This window comes from Pristiophorus japonicus, chromosome 1, assembly GCF_044704955.1.
Source record: "Pristiophorus japonicus isolate sPriJap1 chromosome 1, sPriJap1.hap1, whole genome shotgun sequence".
Classification (NCBI taxonomy): Eukaryota; Metazoa; Chordata; class Chondrichthyes; family Pristiophoridae; genus Pristiophorus; species Pristiophorus japonicus.
In genome coordinates this window covers 284,618,379-284,641,231 of record NC_091977.1, presented here as the reverse complement: position 1 = coordinate 284,641,231, position 22,853 = coordinate 284,618,379, and the positions used below count along the sequence as shown (strand labels likewise).

At 44.8% G+C, this 22,853-nt stretch overlaps 1 protein-coding gene across 1 annotated transcript in view; it reads right to left on the bottom strand.

Annotated features, from left to right (window-relative positions):
* Positions 1–22,853, bottom strand: part of neto1l (neuropilin (NRP) and tolloid (TLL)-like 1, like) — a 414,618-nt gene that overhangs the window by 390,587 nt on the left and 1,178 nt on the right. The window contains exons 3-4 of the mRNA XM_070888466.1: positions 20,635–20,763; positions 19,514–19,762 (exon numbers count right to left, since the gene is read on the bottom strand). Coding sequence (XP_070744567.1) covers positions 19,514–19,762; positions 20,635–20,763 — 378 coding nt within the window. The remainder of the gene's footprint in view (positions 1–19,513; positions 19,763–20,634; positions 20,764–22,853) is intronic.

Here is a 22,853-nt window from a genome sequence, read left to right as displayed (position 1 = left end):
GGGTGGCGTTACTGGTTAAAGAGGAAATTAATGCAATAGTAAGGAAGGACATTGACTTGGATGATGTGGAATCGGTATGGTTGGAGCTACGGAATACCAAAGGGTAGAAAACACTGGTGGGAGTTGTGTACAGACCACCAAACAGTAGTAGTGAGGTTGGGGGCAGCATCACACAAGAAATAAGGGATGTGTGCAATAAAGGTACAGCAGTCATCATGGGCGACTTTAATTTACATATAGACTGGTAGCAATGAGGTGGAGGAGGATTTCCTGGAGTGTATTAGGGATGATTTTCTTGAACAATATGTCGAGGAACCAATGAGAGAGCTGGCCATCCTAGACTGGGTGATGTGTAATGAGAAGGGACTAATTAGTAATCTTGTTGTGCGAGGCCCCTTGGGGAAGAGTGACCATAATATGGTGGAATTCTTTATTAAGATGGAGAGTGACACAGTTAATTTAGAAACTAGGGTCCTGAACTTAAGGAAAGCTAACTTCAACAGCATGAGGCGTGAATTGGCTAGAATAGACTAGCAAATGATACTTAAAGGGTTGACGGTGGATAGGCAATGGCAAACATTTATAGATTACATGGAGGAAATTCGTGGCTAACAAGGGAAATTAAGGATAGTGTTAGATCCAAGAAAGAGGCATATAAATTGGCCAAAAAAAAGCAGTAAACCTGAGGACTGAGAGAAATTTAGAATTCAGCTGAGGAGGATTGATTAGGAGGGGGAAAATAGAGTACGAGAGGAAGCTTGCAGGGAACATAAAAACTGACTGCAAAAGCTTCGATAGATATGTGAAGAGAAAAAGATTAGTGAAGACAAACGTAGGTCCCTTGCAGTCAGACTCAGGTGAATGTATAATGGGGAACAAAGAAATGGCAGACCAATTGAACAAATACTTTGGTTCTGTCTTCATGAAGGAAGGCACAAATAATCTTCCGGATGTACTAGGGGACCAAGGGTCGAGAGAGAAGGAGGAACTGAAGGATATACTTCTTAGGTGGGAAATTGTGTTTGGGTAATTGATGGGATTGAAGGCCGATAAATCCCCGGGGCCTGATTGTCTGCATCCCAGAGTACTTAAGGAAGTAGCCCTAGAAATAGTGGACGCATTGGTGATCATTTTCCAACAGTCTATCAACTTGGGATCAGTTCCTATGGACTGGAGGGTAGCTAATGTCACACCACTTTTTATAAAAGGAGGGAGAGAGAAAACGGGTAATTATAGACCGGTTAGCCTGACATCAGTAGTGGGGAAAATGTTGGAATCAATTATTAAAGATGAAATAGCAACGCATTTGGAAAGCAGTGACAGGATTGGTCCAAGTCAGCATGGATTTATGAAGGGGAAATAATGCTTGACAAATCTTCTGGAATTTTTTGAGGATGTAACTAGTAGAGTGGACAAGGGAGAACCAGTGGATGTGGTGTATTTGGACTTTCAAAAGGCCTTTGACAAGGTCCCATGTAAGAGATTGGTGTGCAAAATCAAAGCACATAGTATTGGGGGTAATGTACTGGCGTGGATAGAGAATTGGTTGGCAGACAGGAAGCAGAGAGTCGGGATAAACGGGTCCTTTTCGGAATGGGAGGCAGTGACTAGTGGAGTGCTGCAGGGCTCAGTGCTGGGACCCCAGCTCTTTACAATATACATTAATGATTTGGATGAAGGAATTGAATGTAATATCTCGAAGTTTGCAGATGACACTAAACTGGGTGGCAGTGTGAGCTGTGAGGAGGATGCTCAGAGGCTGCAGGTTGATTTGGACACGTTAGGTGAGTGGGCAAATGCATGGCAGATGCAGTATAATGTGGATAAATGTGAGTTTATCCACTTTGGAGGCAATAACACAAAGGCAGAATATTATCTGAATGGCGGCAGATTAGGAAAAGGGGAGGGGCAACGAGACCTGTTTGTCATGGTACATCAGTCATTGAAAGTTGGCATGCAGGTACAGCAGGCGGTGAAGAAGGCAAATGGTATGTCGGCTTTTGTAGCTAGGAGATTTGAGTATAGGAGCAGGGAGGTCTTACTGGAATTTTACGGGGTCTTCGTGAGGCCTCACCTGGAATATTGTGTTCAGTTTTGGTCTCCTAATCTGAGGAAGGACGTTTTTGCTATTGAGGGAGTGCAGCGAAGGTTCACCAGACTGATTCCAGGGATGGCTGGACTGACTAATGAGGAGAGACTGGATCAACTGGGCCTGTATTCACTGGAGTTTAGAAGGATGAGAGGGGATCTCATAGAAACGTATAAGATTCTGACGGGACGGGACAGGTTAGATGCGGGAAGAATATTGACGATTTTGGGGAAGTCCAGAACCAGGGGACACAATCTTAGGATAAGGGATAGGCCATTTAGGACTGAGATGAGGATAAACTGCTTCACTCAGAATTGTTAACCTGTGGAATTCCCTGCCACAGAGAGTCGTTGATGCCAGTTCATTGGATATATTTAAGAGGGAGTTAGATATGGCCCTTACGGCTAAGGGGATCAAGGGATATGGAGAGAAAGCAGAAAAGGGGTACTAAGTTAAATGATCAGCCATGATCTTATTGAATGGTGATGCAGGCTCGAAGGGCCGAATGGCCTACTCCTGCACCTTTTTTCTATGTTTCTACGTTTCTATGATACGATTGCATAAATTGTATCAAAACACAGCATCCCATCATTTATGCAGGACATTATTATGACAAAGATTTTCCAACAGGGGCCCAAGCGTGGGCATTGCACCAGGACTGACGTCAGGACCGCACTGATCGTCAGCAGCCAGGCGGTACTTGTTTGCACCCCTGGTGAGCCTCTAATGAATTTTCCATTTGGGCGCTAAACTCTGCGCTCCCAATCAGTAACCTCTCACGTCCGATTAATGGCCCCTCTGGCCGTTAACTGAGGCATTCGACAACTGAGAATCCAGCCCAAAATATTCATTATGGCCATATCCTGCTGCAGCTGGCTGGTAGTCGGGACGGGATCTTTGTTTTTCAGGTGGTTCGTTCCTCTTCAAACAGCTAGCCCTGTGCTTTACCGCCTCCACCTCCTGTTGCTGGTGGAGGCAATGTGGCCACTGCTGGTCCACAGCCTTTATCCCTCTTTCTCCTTTTCCTCTTCTTCCTGCAGTGCACAACTGCTGCAGCCAGCACTTTGGCAACCATTCACTGCCCCGTTCTACAGCATGCAGCCACTCCACACTGGCTCGACTACTGATTGGGAGTTTTATCGCAGTCCCCCTGGAGCATCTCTACGGACCCCAGTTTGAGAACCACTGATTGAAGTTGACACTTCAGTTCAGTACTGAGGTTGTGCTGCACTGTTGTAGATGAGACGTTAAACCGAGGCCCCGTCTGCCCTCTCAGGTGGACGTAAAAAATCCAATGGCACTATTTTTAAGAAGAGCAGGGAAGATCTCCCCAATGTCTTGGCCAATATTTATCCCTCAATCAACATTACTGAAAGAACAGATGATCTGCTCATTATCACATTGCTGTTTGTAGGAGTTTGCTTTGTGCAATTGGCTGCTGTGTTTCCTGCATTACAAAAGTGAGTGCACTCCAAAAGTACTTCATTGGCTGTAAAGTGATTTGGAACAACCTGGCGATATGAAAGGTGCTTTATAAATGCAAGATATTTCATCTATGTATAGCAAATATACAAAATGATATATATTATATAAACAAATTAAATATAGACATTATAAATATTATACATATAGAAACATATTTGTGTAATATTTCCATAATATTTCATGTTTCATTGGCCTAGAACAGCACGTTGTGCTACATGGCATCACAAATGACATTGGCGCACTACATTCCCTTGAGTGGGGAACATAGAACATCAACACCAGATTTGCCATTAATAAATCTGCCTGTGCTTGAAATGTGAAATTTCCCCTCTGTACCAGAAATGAAAAGTATAATTACGTTAATGGCTAGGAAGAAAGCATTCTGCACTACGAAACTGGGAGCATGTTCTTCAGCTGCACTTGGGAAAAGTGAGTTGTCATTTTGCCTTCACAATAGCGTTTTAAAATAAAATAAATATTAACTGCTTGGTTGGAGTCCTATCCCACTGAGAATAATTGAGGACTTCATAGGATCATAAAATGATACCGCACGTAAGGAGGCCATTTGGCCCATCGTGCTTGTGCTGACTCTTTGAAAGAGCTATCCATTTAGTCCCACTGCCCCCTGCTCTTTCTCAAGCCCCCTGCAAAGTTTTTCCCTTCAAGTACTTATCCCATTCACTTTTAAAATTACAGAGGTCAATGAGTTCAGGAGGCCACAGAGATCGGTGAGGTGAGTTGGTGACTAGCTCTCTTTTCTCTATTTCTTTTTAAGTAGATTTTAAACTAGATAAGGCTAACTAGAGGGATGGCAGTTCAGCTCGGTCCCATGGAGTGCACATCCTGCGGCATGTGGGAAGTCCTGGATGCTTCGCGCAGCCTAGACAACCATGTGTGCAGGAGGTGTCTCCAGCTTCAACTGCTCGAGCTCCAGGTTTTGGAGCTGGAGCAGTGGGTGGAGTCAATACGGTGCATCCGCGAGGCTCAGAACTATGTGGCTAGCATGTTTCAGGAGATGGTCATCCCGCAGCTTAAAGTTGTGCAGCTAGAGGGGAAGTGGGTGACCACCAGACATAGTAAGTGTGCTAGGCAGGTAGCGCAGGAGTCCGCCCGTGAGTCCATCTCACTTTCAAACAGATATTCACTTCTGAGTATCGGTCAGGAAGATGGTGCCTGTGGGGAGTGCAGCCAGAGTCAATTCCAAGGCACCATGGGTGGCTCAGCTGCACAGAGGGGAGGGACAAAGAACAAAAGAACCCGAGTGACAGGGGATTCTATAGTTAGGGGAATAGACAGGCATTTCTGCGGCCGTAGACGTGACTCCCAAATGGTTTTGTGCCTCCCTGGTGCCAGTGTCAAGGATGTCACAGAGCGGATGCAGGGCATCCTGGCGAGGAGAGGGTAAACAGCTAGAGGTTGTGGTCCATATTGGGACCAGCGACATAGGTAAAATGAGGGATGAGGTCCTACAGGAAGAATTCAGGGAGCAAGGAAGGAAATTAAAGGGTAGGACCTCAAAGGTAGTAATCTCCGGGTTACTATCGGTGCCATGTGCTAATGAGTATAAGAATAGAAGGGTAGAGAGAATGAACATGTGTCTGGAAAGTTGATGTAGGAGGGAGGGCTTTAAATTCTTGAGGCACTGGGACCGCTTCTGGGGTAGATTGGGACCTGTACAAACTGGATGGGTTGCACCTCAACAGCGACGGGACCAATATTCTCGTGGGGTGTTTTGCGAGTGCTGTTGGGGAGAGTTTAAACTAGCTTGGCAGGGGGATGGGAACCTGAGAACAAATTCAAAAGTGAAGGAAGCAAAGTAGAAATTGAATAGCAAGAATCTAGAAAGTGAATCTGTAAGACAGGAGAAACAGGGCTTAGTATGTAGTAAGCAAGGAGGTCTTCCTGTGCTGAATGGCATATACTTTAATGCAAGGAGTATAACGAATAAGGCGGATGAGCTAAGAGCACAGGTAGACACTTGGGAGTATGATATTATAGCCATTACAGAAACATGGTTGAAAGAGGGGCAGGTTTGGCAGATTAATATTCCTGGCTACAGGATTTTTAGATAAAATAGAGAGGGGGGTAAAAAGCAGGGGGGGGGGGGCGGTGTTGCAGTACTGATTAAAGAAACTATTACAGCGGTGAGGAGGGATGATATGTTAAAGGGATCATCAAATGAGGCCATATGGGTCGAATTGAAAAATAAAAAAGTGGCGATCACACTGCTGGGCGTATATTATGGACCCTGAAACAGTGGGAGGGAAATAGAGGAGCAAATATGCAGGCAAATTGCTGCGAGGTCTAAAAACCATAGCATAGTAATAGTAGGGGATTTTAACTGTCCAAATATTGATTGGGACAAATTTAGTGTGAAGGTATAGAGGGTGCGGAATTCTTGAAAGGCATTCAAGAGAATTTTTTTAGTCAGTATGTAGCAAGCCCAACACAAGAGGGGTGGTCTTGGATTTAGTTTTGGGGCATGAAACTGGGCAGGTTGAAGGGGTATTAGTAGGAGAGCACTTGGGTGCCTGTGACCATAATTCAGTCAGATTCAAGTTGGTTATGGATAAGGACAAGAATAGGCCTGGAATAAAAGTTCCAAATTGGGGAAAAGCTAATTTTACTAAGTTAAGGAGTGATTTGGCCACAGTGGACTGGAAACAGCTACTTGTGGTTAAATCAGTGTCGGAACAGTGGGAGGCATTCAAGGAGGAGATCCGGAATGCTCAGGCCAAACATGTGCCCTTAAAGAAAAAGACTGGGGAAAATAATTCGAGAACCTCCTGGATGTCTAGGGACTTACAGAGGAGAATTAAGAAAAAAAGGGATGCTTATGTCATATACCAATGACTAACTACTTTAGAATCTTTAGAGGAATATAGAAAGTTAAGAGGCAAAATTAAAAAGGATATTAGGAATACGAAGAGAGAGCACGAAAAATTCTTGGCCAGTAAAATTAAGGAAAACCCTAAGATGTTCTATAAATATATCAAGATTAAGAGGGTAACTAAAGAAAGGGTGGAGCCTACTAGAGACCATGAGAGTAATCTTTGTGTGGAGGCAGAAGATGTTGGTAGGGTTCTTACCGAATATTTTGCATCTGTTTTCACAAAGGAAAGGGGCAATGCAGATACTGCTATCGAGGACGAGTGTGATATTTTGGATGAAATAAATATAGTGGGAGAGGAAGTATTAAGGGGTTTAGCAGCTTTGAAAGTAGATAAGTCCCCAGGCCCAGATGAAATGCATCACAAGCTGTTGAGCGAAGTAAAGGAGGAAATAGCAGAGGCCTTGACCATCATTTTCCAGTCCTCTTTGGATCTGGGCATGGTGCCGGAGGATTGGAGGACTGCTAATGTAGGAGTACCCTTGTTTAAGAAGGGAAAAAGGGATAGGCCTGTCAGCCTAACCTCATTGGTGGGAAAATTATTGGAAAAAATCCTGAAAGACAGGATAAATCTGCATTTGGAAAGGCAAGGATTCATTAGGGACAGTTAGCATGGATTTGTTAAGGGAAGATCATGTTTGACTAACCTGATTGAATTTTTTGAGGAGGTAATTAAGAGGGTCGATGAGGGTAGTGCATAAGATGTAGTATACATGGACTTTAGCAAGGCTTTTCATAGGGTCCCACATGGCAGACTGGACATGAAGGTTAAAGCCCATGGGATACAGGGCAAAGTGGCAAATTGGATCCAAAATTGGCTTGGAGGTAGGAAGCAAAGGGTAATGATTGATGGATGTTTTCCATTGGTGGAGGGATCTATCACGAGGCGGCATAGTTTTAAGGTGGTTGGTGGAAGATTTGGAGGGGATTTGAGGGAGGGCTTCTTTACGCAGAGGTTTGTGGGGATCTGGAACTCGTTGCCTGGAAGAGTGATAGATGCGGAAACCCTCACCACTTTTACAAGATGGTTGGATGGGCACTAAAGTGCAGTAACCTGCAGGGTTACAGACGTAGAGCTGGTAATTGGGATTAGTCTCGATGACCTTTTGTTGAATGGCGCAGATAATAATGGTAAGTACTTCAGGGAATCGAATACGGCCAGGGTGATCTCCTGGACAAGTTTCGATCGCCTAGATGGGTCAGAGAGGAATTTTCCCAGATTTTATCTTCCTAAATTGGCTTGGGTTTTTATCTGGTTTTGCCTCTCCCAGGAGATCACATGGCTCGGTTGGGGTGGAGTGTAGAATGTTTCAGTATAAGGGGTGTCGCAGTTGTGTGGGATGGACTGGTTGGGTTGGGTGCTCTTTGCCTTTCCGTCATTGTTCAAAGGTTTATATGTAACCTTCAGGGCTACTGACCAGAGGCCCTGCGGTTCTTTGTCAGCCGGCGCAGACACAATGGGCTGGAATGGCCTCCTTCTGCACTGTAAATTTCAATGTTTCTCTGTTTCTATAAGCTTCCACATCCTTTCAGGCAATGAATTCCTGATCCTGACAACTTGCTGCATATTTTTTTATTCCTTATCTCGCCTCTGGTTGCCAATTATCTTAAATCTGAGACTTTTGGTTACCGACCCTTCTGCCACTGGAAACAGTTTCTCCTCATTTACTCTATCTGACCCCTTCATGATTTTGAACATCTCTATTAAATCTCCTATTAACCCACTCTGCTCTGAGGAGAACAACCCCAGCTTCTCTAGTCTCTCCACGTAACTGAAGTCCCTCGTCACTGATACCATTTTAGTAAAACTTCTCTGCACCTGCTCCAAGGTTTTGACATTCTTCCTAAATTGTGGTGCCCAGAATTGGATACTATAAAGATTAAGATAACTTCCTTGTTTTTATGTTCTTTGCCTCTTTTATAAAGTCCAGGATCCAGTATACCTTTGTAACAGCCTTCTCAACTGGTCCTGACACAGTCAAAGATTTGTGTGCATACACACCAAGGTCTCTGTTTCCTGAACCACCTTTAACATTGTACCATTTATGTCATGTATGTAACCATCATGCAACGGTAATCTCCATGTAACTGTAACCTTCATGTAACTCCAGCACACTGTACTTTTACCCAAGAAATGCACACCCTGACCACAGGGGGTGAACTTGTGGGAGACACTCCTCACCTGAGTTTCCAGGTATAAAAGGGGAGGTCCCACCCAGGGTCAGCACTCTTTGGGCCTGGGAATAAAGGTTACGGTCACGTAGTGACTGTGTCTGCAGTCCATGCCTCGTGTGAGTTTGTAGTACGGTGCAGGGACACCACATTTGGCGACGAGAAACGCGAATCACCAAACCACGAGGATGGCCACTGGTAGCACAGAGGAACGTTACTGTGTGGGTGAAGTCTGTGACGACTTCATGGAAAGACTCCAGCAGAGCTTTGTCACGAAGGACTGGCTGGGAGCGACAGTGGCTGACAAGCGGAGGGCGCATCTACTGACCAGCTGCGGATCACAGACGTATGCGCTGATGAAAGACATGCTCGCACCCCAAAAGCCAGCGGGCAAGTCCTTTGAAGAGCTCAGCCAGCTGATCAGTGAGCATCTCAAGCCGGCAAGTAGCGTACACATGGCCCGGCACCGGTTCTACTCTCACCGGCATCGGGAGGGGCAATACATCTCAGACTTCGTTGCAGACCTGCGGCGCTTGGCCAGTCTCTGTAAGTTCACAGACGCCTGCAGGGAGGAGATATTAAGGGACTTTTTCATTGAGGGCATTAATCATGCCGGGATATTCAGGAAACTCATAGAGACCAAGGACTTGACTTTAGAAGGGGCGGCATTGATAGCTCAGACCTTCATGGCAGGGGAAGAGGAGACCAAGCTAATTTACGCGCGCAGCCCTGGTCCCAACGTGGTGATGGACCAGGGAGTTAACATTGTGAACGTGGCTAGGGACCCCGCAGGCAGGCAAGGGCATTTTGAAACTGCCCAGGCAGCAACAGGCTTTAGGGTGGGCCCACAACAGGGACAATGGAAAGTGGATCAGTAATTCATGCCATCACGAGGAACAATGTGTCCGCAATGGGACCATTAAACAACCACAATCAGAGTGCCTAGAAACAACCAAATGGGCAATAGAGAGGAATGCCTGGTAACAGTCCCTTTGTTAACAACAATCTCAGCTCATGCTGGAGATGCGGGGGTAGACATCCTGTGAAAAGTTGCAGGTTCCAGCAATATACCTGTAAGATTTGTAACATCAATGGACATTTCAACAGGATGTGCAAAAAGGCTGTGGCGAGGCTAATCTGCGAGACAGAGGAACCAGACGAGGGGTCTGCAATGCAGGATGATGCCTGGGGAAAAGCCATGGATGCTGAAGTTCAGCGGGTTCACGTGGCTGACGTCCACAGCTCATACACTAAAACGCCACCCATGATGATGAAAGTTTTATTGAATGACATCCTGGTGCGCATGGAGCTGGATACGGGAGCTAGCCAGTCACTTATGAGTGCCTAACAATTTGAGAGACTATGGCCACACAGAGCTAGCAGGCCCAAATTGGAATGCATTGACATGCAGCTATGGACGTACACCAAAGAGATCATCCTAGTACTAGGCAGTGCAAACTTGGTGGTAACACATAATGGATCACAGAACCGGCTGCCGCTCTGGATCGTCCTGGGGAATGGCCCCGCGCTCTTGAGGAGGAGTTGGCTAGCTGAGATGAATTGGAAATGGGGAGATGTGCACGCCATTTCATCTGTGGAGCAAAGTTCATGCTCACAGGTCCTACAAAAATTCGGGTCACTGTTTCAACCCAGTGTCGGAACGTTCAAGGGCGCTAAAATAGTGATACGCATCACTCCGGGCGCCAGACCAGTGCACCACAAAACCAGAGCGGTGTCGTATGCGATGCATGAGAAAATTGAAAGTGAACTGGACAGGCTGCTCAGAGAGGGCATAATTTCGGCCGTTGAATTCAGCGACTTGGCAAGTCCCATCGTTCCTGTCCTTAAAGCAGATGGCTCGGTCAGGATTTGTGGCGACTACAAAGCCACCATCAACCGAGTGTTGCTGCAAGACCAATACCTGCTCCCGAGAGCGGAAGACCTGTTTGCCACGCTGGCAGGTGGCAAGCTGTTCACGAAGCTGGACCTCACTTCGGCCTACATGACTCAGGAACTGGCTGAAGAATCCAAGCTTCTGACCACCATCACGACGCACAAGGGATTATTTATCTACAACAGATGTCTGTTTGGCATTCGTTCGGCGGCAGCTATCTTTCAGCTTGCTCAAATCCATTCCTGGAACAATCGTATTCCAAGACGACATCCTTATAATGGGTCAAGACACCGAGGAACACCTCCACAACCTGGAGGAGGTGCTACGCTGACTGGACCGGGTAGGCTTGCGGCTGAAAAAGGCCAAATGTGTGTTTTTGGCCCCAGAGGTCAAGTTTTTGGGCAGGAGGGTTGCCGCAGACGGGATCCAGTCCACTGAATCAAAAAAGGAGGTGATCCGCCGGGCGCCCAGGCCCGGCAACATGTTGGAGTTGTAATCATTCCTGGGACTTTTGAACTATTTCAGGAACTTTCTGCCGAACTTAAGCACATTTTTGGAGCCATGACACATGCTCCTACGTAAAGGTTATGAATGGCATTGAGGGGACTGTCAAGAACGGGCTTTCAGTAAGGCGATGAACCTGCTGTGTTCTAACAAACTGTTGACTTTGTATGACCCCTGTAAAAAAACTGGTTTTAACATGCGATGCATCGTCCTAAAAGGTTGGGTGTGTGTTGCAGCAGGGTAATGACGATGGCTGACTCCAACCGGTGGCTTATGCCTCCAGGTCACTCTCCCAGGCAGAGCGAGAATACAGCATGGTCGAAAAGGAAGCACTCACTTGTGCTTACGGTGTGAAAAAGATGCACCAGTACCTTTTCGGTAGACGGTTCGAGTTAGAGACGGACCACAAGCTGTTAACATCCCTGTTGTCCGACAGCAAGGCTGTCAATGCCAACGCGTCAGCTCGCATACAGTGATGGGCTCTCATGCTGGCTGCGTATGACTACACCATACGGCACCGGCCAGGCACCGAAAATTGCGCTGACGCGCTCAGCAGGCTCCCATTGGCCATCACCATGGGGGCAGCGGAGCATAGCGCTGAGATGGTCATGGCCGTTGAGGCTTTTGACACCGCAGGCTCCCCCATCACAGCCTGCCAGATCAAACTCTGGACCAACAGAGACTCCCTCCTATCCATGATAAAGAAATATGTCCTGACTGGGGATTGGACGCCCGCACACATGGCTTGCCCTGAGGAGGTCAGACCATTTCAGAGACGGATGGATGAGCTCTCCATCCAAGCCAACTGCCTGCTATGGGGCAGCTGGGTAGTCATACACCAGAAAGGCAGGGAAGCGTTCATCAGGGAACTCCACAGCGAGCACCCTGGCATCGTGTCAATGAAGGCCATTGCCCGGTCACATGTGGCCGGGGATTGACTCAGATCGCAGGTGCACGACGTGTGCCCAGCTGGGCAATGACCTCAGGGAGGCCCACTCAGCCCGTGGCCCTGGTCCACCAGGCCATGGACACGTATTCACGTAGACAATGCGGGCCCGTTCATGGGGAAAATGTTCATGATCGTTGTCGATGCATATTCGAAATGGATCGAGTGCATCATATTAAACTCGTGCTCGACATCCATCACCGTGGAGAGTTTCGCGTACGGTTTTCACGACCCACGGATTGCCGGACATCCGGGTCAGCGACAATGGCCCATGTTTCACCAGCCATGAATTCCAGGAGTTTATGTCGGGCAATGGTATCAAACACATCCAGACAGCGCCTTTCAAGCCGGCTTCCAATGGCCAGGCAGAACGTGCAGTCCATGTCATAAAACAGGGCATGCTACACATCCAAGGACCCTCCCTTCAGTATCGCCTATCGCGCCTCCTGCTGGCCTACAGATCCCGCCCGCACTCACTCACGGGAGTCCCGCCAGCGGAACTCCTCATGAAACGCACGCTTAAAACGCAGCTGTCCCTCATTCACCCAACCCTGGCAGACATTGTTGAGGGCAAGTGCCAGTCCGTTAACTGAGTTCCATGATCGAAACTCAAGGCAGAGGTGTATAGAAATGGATGACCCTGTATTTGTTCTTAACCATGCTTTGGGACCCAAGTGGCTTGAGGGCACCGTAATTGGTAAAGAAGGGAATAGTGGTCAGACTAAACAATGGGCAGATATGCCGCAAACACTTGGACCAAGTAAAGAAAAGGTTCAGCATAGACACAGAGGAACATGAAGAAGAGCATGAGATGCCACCCACACCACTGTCAGCGGATGAGCAACGAGGACAATCCACAGCATGCACAGTCCCTGCGACCAGCCCAGAGAGGCCGGAATCACCTCAGGTGAAAGAGACGCATGCAGACACTCAGCCACCAGAGCCACAACTGCGGCGCTCCACGAGAGAGCGTCGACCACCTGAAAGACTTAACCTTTGACACAAAAAGATATAAGGGGGGAGGTGATGTAACCATCATGCAACGGTAATCTCCCTGTAACTGTAACCATCATGCAATTCCTGTACACTATACTTATACCCTAGAAATGCACACCCTGACCACAGGGGGTGACCTTGTGGGAGACACTCCTCACCTGGGTTTCCAGGTATAAAAGGGGAGGTCCCACCCAGGGTCAGCATTCTTTGGTCCTGGGAATAAAGGTTAAGGTCACGTAGTGACTGTGTCTGCAGTACATGCCTCGTGTGAGTTTGTAGTACGGTGCACGGACACCACAGTTTAGTTCATACTGAGTTCAGTAATTATTTGGAGAGTAGGGCCCCGATATTTACAGAGTGGCAGGAAGTAGCGTGGGAGAAACATGGCAAGGCTGGGTCAGCGCTCATCCTGCCGGATTTAATGGCGGGATCTCATTATCATTTCATTCCTCCATTTCCCACCCGGAAGCTGATCAATGTGACAGGCAAGTCGGTTGCTGGGTGAAAATACCAGCAGCAGCAGGAGGCCACATCCGAGGGACCCTTCGCGATGGCCGACTGTAATTGCGATCGCGGGGCAAGCCGCAGATTGGGGCTAAAACGAGGGTGGAGATCGTCGATCACGGCGGGGTGGGGGGTGAGAGAGATAGACCACAATCAGCAGAAGGGAGGCCCTTGAGGGAGCGGGGTGAGCACGCCTGCTCCTCCTGGTCCACATGGAGTGCCATTAAAAGTACTTACCTTGTGGAGACGGCAGCTCCCAGCTCCAAATTGCTGCCGGGTATCTCGAGCCCTGGGAAACCTGGCTGGCAATGGCTAAATTTAAACCAGGCACCCAATCAAACTGTGGGAGCCTGATTTAAATATGATAATAAATTGTCCCGACTCTCCAAGACAGGATACTCTCACGGCTCGAAACCCGCCACCATAAGTACAGGAATGGGCGCGCGCGCAGCGGGTTAGGGATGGGTTTCCCATTTTTCAGGTTTTAACCCCCTGACCTCCTCGAGCCCGTCGTATGGGGAGTGGTTGATATTGAGGCCTAGATTTCTCAAGTAGCACCAGGGTTAGCGCTAATTTCTGTTTTATCCTATTCATTTCCAACTACATGAAATAAAATTGAATCAGGTGCTATTCCTGTAATCCCCCCTCCACCCAGCCACCACTACCTACTCCTTCTCTACTCTACTGTTACCCATCCACCCCTTTGCTACCATCCAGTACACGTGGTCCCCTCTTTGTGCCTGGGAACCATAAGAACATAAGAAATAGAAGCAGGAGTAGGCCATTCGGCCCCTCAAGCCTGCTCCGCCATTCAGTAAGATCATGGCTGATCTTTGACCTCAACTCCACTTTCCCACCCTATTCCCATATCCCTTTATTCCCCTAGAGTCCAAAAATCTATTGATCTCAGCCTTGAATATTGTCAATGACTCAGCCCCACAGCTCTTTGGGGCAGGAAATTCCAAAGATTCACAACCTTCTGAGTGAAAAAATTCCTCCTTATCTCATTCTTAAATGGTCGACCCCTTAGCCTCAGATTATTCCCTCTATTTCTAACCAATGCTAACTGCTGGTATTTTGTTTGGTGGCGGGGGCAGGGGGGGCGGGGGGTGGGTGGATGTAAAACCCAACAGTGTGAATAAATGTATGTCCCAATGCAGGACTGAGTCATACAAACATTAAAAAGTCCCTTGTTTTTATCTCGGTCTCTGCTGAACTCTGATACTGCGGCAGTGTATTAGTTACAATTGACGACCCTAAGCTGAGGAGGAAGAAAAATAATTCAAGGTTCTATCTAATGATTTGCTGAAAAGTGCGTATGCACGTCAGTTGAGGTAAAAATCAGGTTTGGCTATGATCATCTCCATTCTCTCAACTCATGGTCAAAAATGCATGCTGACACTCACTGTCTGGGTTTACAGGTGAAGAATAGTCAATTGGGTAAAGCTTTGAAGCCAGTTGAATCATAATCCAGCATTAGTAAGTGTTTTCAGGAGAAATGGGGGTGACAGATCGGGGGGAAAGGGAAAAAGTTCATAAGGAAAACTCAACATTACGCCATTTCTGCTATTATCATCAGTTGGGAATTCATGTCAAATATTTGAAGATTATGGGGTCGAAATTCCATTTGCAATGCCACCCGGAGAGGGGAGACTAACGGGCGGCTAAGGACTTACCGTCGGCAGGGACTGGGTTCCTCGGCTCACGAGAAATTTAGTTGGGCAGTGGGCATGGCACCAAGAGGTACCACTGCATGCTCTGCCGCCACCCACGTGGTGATGTCATCAAGCGTGCAATGCCCCCTTGCTGCCACAGCTGCGAAATTAGGTAGGTATGGTGGCCTTACCGGCAGGTGTTTGTACAGCCTGGAAAAGCTGTCAGTACATCGGGGATCCCAGGGCAGTTTCGCCCAGAGATCAAGGTAAGTTGGTAACTTTAATTTTTTCAGCATTTATGTATCAATGGCACCAGTGGAACAGTGTGGGTATGGATCACAGAACTTTTTGGAAACTTTTTTTTTAGTTTTTTTCAACTCGCACGCCGGCAGTCTACCATCGGAAAATTCAGTAGGCCTCCTGAGATGCCGCTCCATTGGTGCCAGAAGATGATTGTGCAATGCCACTTTTAGCGCTGCTCTCTCATCTTTGGGTGGTAAAGCTGAATTTGGCAGTTTGAGGCATCTGATTTCCGCCTGGCATTAAAATTACCGTTCAGCCGGTGTCACTGCCTCCAAATTTCGACCCCTATTAATTTAATACGCTTTGTAACAAAAGACTGTGATGAACTTCAACAGTCATTATTTTATGTATGTGTGAAACAGCAAAACCTAATAGGTTGCAAATCACAATACCCAGTTACTGTGCAAACACCTCAATGTACAAAAATGGATGTCTGCATTTTATAATAACAGTGAAAGGAGAAAGGAAGTGGGAAATGACATCAATTGACTGCTGTACCTTGAAAAAACAAATTGATGTGCCTGTGATTAATGATGTAGATTTTGAAATGCAAATTCCAAATATCCAAAACTGTGAGTCATTGTGTCTCTAACTAAAACTGATGACAGACATAAATAGTTCACTTGCATGATTGTAATTTGGTGAAGTATTAGAATCATCCCACCAAAAGTAAAATTGAATTTTACCCATTCCTGAAGACAATTTATATCATAGTCCCACTGATACAGCACACAATGCACTGAGGTTCTCAGCCATAGAAAGGTAAGACCCATGAGTTCCTTTCGGATTTCTCACACAAATGAGTTACTAATCGGATTCAGGCCAACTAGCAATGTTTGGACAGAAATAAGGGAGCATAAACTAAAGGACTGGTCCACATGAATTGCACTTGTGCCCTCTTGACAGCTGGCTATAAAGTAACTTTGGCAGAAGCCTAACAACAGAAAAATCTGCCTGCCCGATGGATTGAGAAATTATGCATTTGATGGGAGTAGATGTTAGAAATTTGAAGAAAGCATTATTCAAAATTGTGAGAGGAAAACTAAAAATTAGAAAAATGAAGCAAATCTCTTCTTTAGTAGAGTCAGCCTAAAATGAGTACAAAATTCACAACTTCAAACTTTTATTTTTAATAAATATACCATGAAAAGATATTCACCAGAATACAAGCCTCAAAATTACTGTTTTTCATGTAGTGTATGAATAATAAATTGACATTTAATATAAAATTAAAATTAAAATCGGGAGCGTTGTAAAACAGGCTGCACATTTGCTTTCAACACTTTTACACAATCACACAAAGTCAAAATCTACCCCGAGGTGTTAAAAATAAGATTTGTTAAAGTAAAGTACAAAGCATTCTCATAGGAATGCATTAAGTACTTGCATTCTATTATTGTAAACATCATTTCTAGGCTATCGTGTAATATTAAGTAAATCCAGTATCGTCTGTGTTATTAAACTGTAGCCAACATGTTCATCCACAGAAGCACCATACAGAATCAAACATGGTCTGGTGACAATCCATCTTTTTTATTTTATACACAAGGTGATGTCACAAATGTTTTATATATTAATAAGTACGAAGTATATATTATTAACATTTTGTGCAGAGCATTAACTCCCTGACCAGAAACCTCACTTCCTGAGCAACAATTTTTGTGTCAACATCTACCATTGGAAATTACTATATCAACATTTCCTATTCAATTTTGCTATGTCAACTAATAAGAACATAAGAAATAAGAGCAGGAGTAGGCGATACGGCCCCTCGAGCCTACTCTGCCATTCAATAAGATCATGACTGATCTGATCTTGGCCTCAATTGTCATAACATAGTTTCAGGCACTGGCCATTAGGTAGTTCTGTGGAACGACATTCTGATACATCTCTCACAACTCTGTTGCCTGCTTGTATATTCAACGAAAAGCAACTTGGGGTAGAAATTGCTCCCCGCCCAAAACGGGGCGCATACGCCCCCTTTCAATGCTTTTTACCACAGCTGTGGTTGAGGTCGCCTCTTGAGTGAAATTCCACTCTTTGCTGTTTGTTTTATTCAGATCCGGAAGTCGCTCTTAATGGGGGCGGTGACTACACAAGAGGGGCGGATACGTGGCGGTGGCAACACCTGAGGGGCGGAAGTTGGGGGTGGTGCGGAGTGACTGCCGCAATGATGTCATCACGGCGCCGCATCACCATGGCTCTCCCCTTCACTTAAAGGGGAGAATCTTTGCGATTTTAAAACTTCGCTCCACTGAGCCACCAGGGCGGGTTTCAGCCAGGCCAGCAGCCTGGCATCCAAGAGGAGGTGCCAGGCTGCCTGTTGGTGGTGTGACCAAACCCGGGGGCATAATTGTTGGGCCAACATGACAGTCGACCAGCGACCAGCAAAAAAAAACATAGCGGCTGTGCACCCTCCACTTTAAGGGAAGCCGCACCGCCATTGCAGAAGACATAGCCTCACTGGACCACCAGAAAAAAAACAGGTTTTGGCACCAACGGATGGGCTGAAGATTTTTAGAGGGGAATGTCGCTGTTGGGGGGATTAGATCAGCAATCGTGACGGGATTGACGCACTTAAGATGGATCGGCAGCAGCGGAGCAGTGGCGGGTTGGGGGGGGGTGGCGGGGGGATCGATGCACCGCTGGGAAACCTCAGAAGGGCAATTGGACTATCAGCGGCCATTCCACGAAAAGTCAGTGGTCACTCCACTCCGCAGCATGGCTGCCGAGTTGCAGTGGTAACAGGCCTTAAGTAGAGCGACAATTTCGGCCCCCTTGTATTCATTAACTGACTGTGAGCAACGTCACAGGTGATTTACTAGTCTACGTGGAAAAGTATTGGTCCAAACTTTATTATGTGTTTGCAAGGACCTGATGTGATGATCTAAATAGTCAAAACACATCAATGCTTAATCAACTCAGCTTGACATTGTGATAAAAATAATGCTTGTTTCTTCTGCCTGCCCCAAAATATCTTTATGCAATTTTAATGAAAATTGCTTTAAACTTGCATCAATCACAAGAACTGTCTGATTTCCTTGGTTTTCTCTTTATTCCCTCTGTACGAAATGACTCCCATAAATACTACTGAGCAAATTACCAATTAGACTGGTTACCTTTTGTACCTGGAGAGAACTTACTTATAAAGTATTTGTCCTCTTAGTGCATGGCATTAAATAGATCATATTTAAATATAGTAATAGTAATTTTTTTTTAGTTTAAGCATTAGTTAGCTTTTGCCAACAATGATTTTGTCTCAGCCAAATGCAATTTGATAACACAGCCTTTCAGAGAGTCAGACTAGAAGAGCTACCATTGGTAATGCACTACACATTCTCAGTGACACTCAAGCCCATCTTGAAGTAACAGGGGTTGGGGGTGAAACCTCTTGTTTCTTTTTATGAAACTATTGCGTACTATCTGGTACAATAAGACACCAATGGAAATCGCTGATATTATCCCACATTCATGCACCAGCAATAAGAGAATTACTGCTGAATAATATGTCTTATGCCATAACTATGTATTTTTTTCATAAAGCTAAAAACATTATTGAAAGAAGCAGCACAAGTGTTAAATAAAAGGATTTTTAAATGTTCTGGTGTGCTTTCACCCATGGATGATATCAAAACACAAAGAAATAAAGAATGAGAAAATGCTCTTTCAGCTTATTAATCTCCCTCCATCATCATCCAGAGTTCAGTTCTGTCTGTAATCATAACCAAAAATCTTTTAATCGTAGCTTTAACAGATTACAACTCTTTAATCCTAACAGCATAATTCCCTATCCGTACAGTATGAGCCAACATTACATTCAGCATGTCTATTCTGTATCAAGGACGAATAAAACAGAACCTTTCAATTATGAAAAGGAAAGTATACTTTTTTAGTAACTAGCATTTATTCATAAATGGTGCATTTGTCAATTTTCCATTACCACAACAATTAAAATGTATTGGATGTGCCAAATATTACTTGTACGCATATAACATTAATGACAAAAGATGAAGATAGGAATATCTAATTGACTCCAATTACCTTTATTACGATGAGAAAATAAATTCCTAATTACCTGGTATAAAGTTGTATCTTGCCAGGAATCCAATAGATTCAAGCTCACCGTCAGCAACAAATTTAATCCATAAAAATCTGCCCGATGATGTTATAAAAGGTGGAATATTTTGACCACAGTAACGTCCAATTTCGGTAGAAAACGCAAAAGGTCCATCCCGCACCTCGATGTGGTCAAACTTGCATTGCCAAGAAGGTTCTATGGAATACTTTTCATCAAAGTAAAGTTCAATGCTTTGTCTTGGAGCAGCTAAACAGTGATATCAAACAATTAGCTCCCAGATAATAAATATATTAATAGTTGGTGTAGTGTGTTACAAGGGTGTAGCATACTGAAGGAGGAGGGTAGATTTGGATGATACAAGACATGACTTGAAACGCAACTCAGGGCACATAATGTCATCTGAACCTTGACTGCATTGAAAATTTATAGCACATAATATAAACAATTAAAAAAAAAATACATCCCAATTAATATATTAATATTTATCATAAATAATACACTAATTAATATATCATAAATAATATACACTATTATTATTTTACATTTTCTGAATAGTTTGTATGTTTATCCCATGATACATCAAAATGATGCTCTACTGTCAATGATAAATCCATAACATGGATGAAAGATGGGAGACTGTTTTACTACATTAGGAAGCATATATTCAGTATAGACATGATTAAATAAAACCAGGACATAATTAATTTTTTTCAATTCTGAAATAATCTTGCAAAAAAGAGCTGCTTGCACTCAACTTCTGAAAATCCCACATTGGAAAAGACAAAAAGAAATATTTTAAGAGCCATAAGGATTTGTTTTATTATGTTCTATGGTTTAAAAATATATTGCATAGTATTTACAATAGAACAATTACTAATATGTGAATAATGCAAAAATACATAGCTGGGTATACTTCAGAAAATCCCATCATTTGTAATTGAAGGTTTGAAATTTGCCTCACTGTAATAATAATTGGAATTACTCAAATCAAAAACAAAGTTGTTTGGCCTTTGCTGGTTTTGCGTTAACTTCTTGTGAGGAATTTTTGGATAACTATCTATACATTCTCATTACATTTACTACAGCACGTACTATCTGCCAATGCTCCCTGATCATACCTTCAATGATGTATATGCACTCTCTGTCAGGAGGGTACTTGTTTGGATAATTGGGAGATGTGAAGAAGCCACCATCTGGATTCTTGATCAAGTTTCCACATTGCACTGACTCTGAAGAGGTTGGTTTGTCTGTAGACAGATCAGATTCAGCTTCAAACCACTGTTGAGTAAAACTTATTTACTTAAAACACTAATGGATCTCCCATACTTTGATCATTAGCGAAAGAAGAGGTCGGGCCAGGTGTGGGTGGAAGGTAAAGGCTAGCACAGAGACTCAGGGTGAGGATGGGTTTGTGTTGAGGTTTGTACTGTGCAGCCAACAGGTTGGTTGTTTACAAAAGAAAGAAACTTATTTGTTTTTAAATTATCCCCAGGCACTGAGCACAGGCAAGTCAATGGTAGAGGAGGGAGATCACAGGCAGGCTGGAAAATAAAGCATGAGCTGAGGCAGATATGGAATAGGAGAAAGAAAGAAATTATACTTATATAGCAGCTCATCATGTCCTAAGGAAGTCCCCTAGTACTATATAACCAATTCATTACTTTGTGAAGTACAGTTACTTGCTATGCAAGCAAATGCAGCAATAATTTTCCACCTAGCTAGGTCCAATAAATAGCAAATAAATGCCAGATCAGGCAATCTGATTTTGATGGTATTGAATGAGGGAACAATATTGACCAGGAGACTGGGAAAACTCTACCAGAGTAGGGGAGGCTTCTTATATGAAGTCGAAGGCTCATGGAGGCCCAGGTGTCTCTGTATCAACTTACTGTAAATGAGATTTCAGATTTGTACAGGTAATCTGTGTGCCATTTTATTTATAGGAACATGTTAAGTAACTCACCACACAATTCATAGGGGCTATTTATGGCAGTGTGTCCAGACATTAAAGATCCTCCATGGTGGCCAAAACGGGGTCTTGAGTTGAAACGTCGGTTTAGCCCGCATTTAGCGCAAGACGCCATCTTGGTATAGGAGTTGCAGGATGCGCTAAGAATGACTCAGAGGTTCATTAGGGGGCTGATTTCTCCTTAAAATGCCTGCTAGCGCTTAATAAAGAGGCTGCATGGCATTTTGGTGGCTAGCACTTGTCCTAATGCTTTCTCCTAACAGCGACCAGCAGTTTAGGAGAGAACACGGCATTGATATTGATTTCAAGTGCTACTTAATGGGATACTCACCATTTCATGTTCACTTGCTGCTGGAGCTGTGACGAGAGACTCTGAAACACATCGGGGAACTTTCTGGGGCATTTTGTCAAGACTTCACCAACACTCTAGCAACATTTATTCTGCAAATGATTAGAATATTTTGCCTAAAGAGAGTGAGTGCTGTGCTACTCCGCCTTATTGGACACCTTATTGTTCACTAGGAGAAAGAGAGCACTTTTTCTAGGGGTTCCATTTTGTCTGGACGAGGAATGGAAGGAGGACATAAAGCCAGGCAGAGCAGCACCAGCTGCTGTAGCAGAGAGGATGGGCAATGAGGGTGAGGTGGTGTCCTTCCCCCCAGCTGGTACAGGGCATCCCTTTCCTCTGGACCTCCTCCACCAGGACCTCCAGTGCTGTGTCCAAGACGCTCCGCGTCCTCTCCCTTGGTCCCCGAGCCATCCAGCAATGCGCTGCTGTGTGCCAGCCAGCGCATTGCACACCTTCAGTGGAAGTGGGTGCGAGGAGCCCACATACACTGCTCCATGAAAATTGGGTCTAATCAGCGCTTGAGTACTAAATCTGCAGGTTTAGCATCTCCAGGCAAGTTCAAATTATGGCAATCAGCAATTAGGACCAAAATTGTCTGTTAAAACCAGACTTTCAAACAGGGGTGTCTTATTCACACAGCATCCATTTAGCACCAGTTTTCACCCTTCGGCCAAAACAATCCACAATATTTAACACTCCGCTATCATTGCAGCTTTCCTCTCTGTGTTGGGATGGCAATATCTCAAAGACATATTTATTGCTGGAGTGAGATTGGGAAGAGATTTTGCTGCAATGTGACCTGCAGAATTTGTTGATGAAATATGAGTGGGATATTGTTAAAATTGGGGACAATATTCAAAGTAGAAAATAATCAGTTTGAGGTTGACCAATGAGGAAGTAGATATTGAATGGAGTGTCTTGACATGGACAACAGAAGCATGAGCTGTTATTATAAGAAGAAAACATATGGCTCTTCTTCCCCTACCCCTGACTCTGAAAAATATCTATGTCTACTCTGG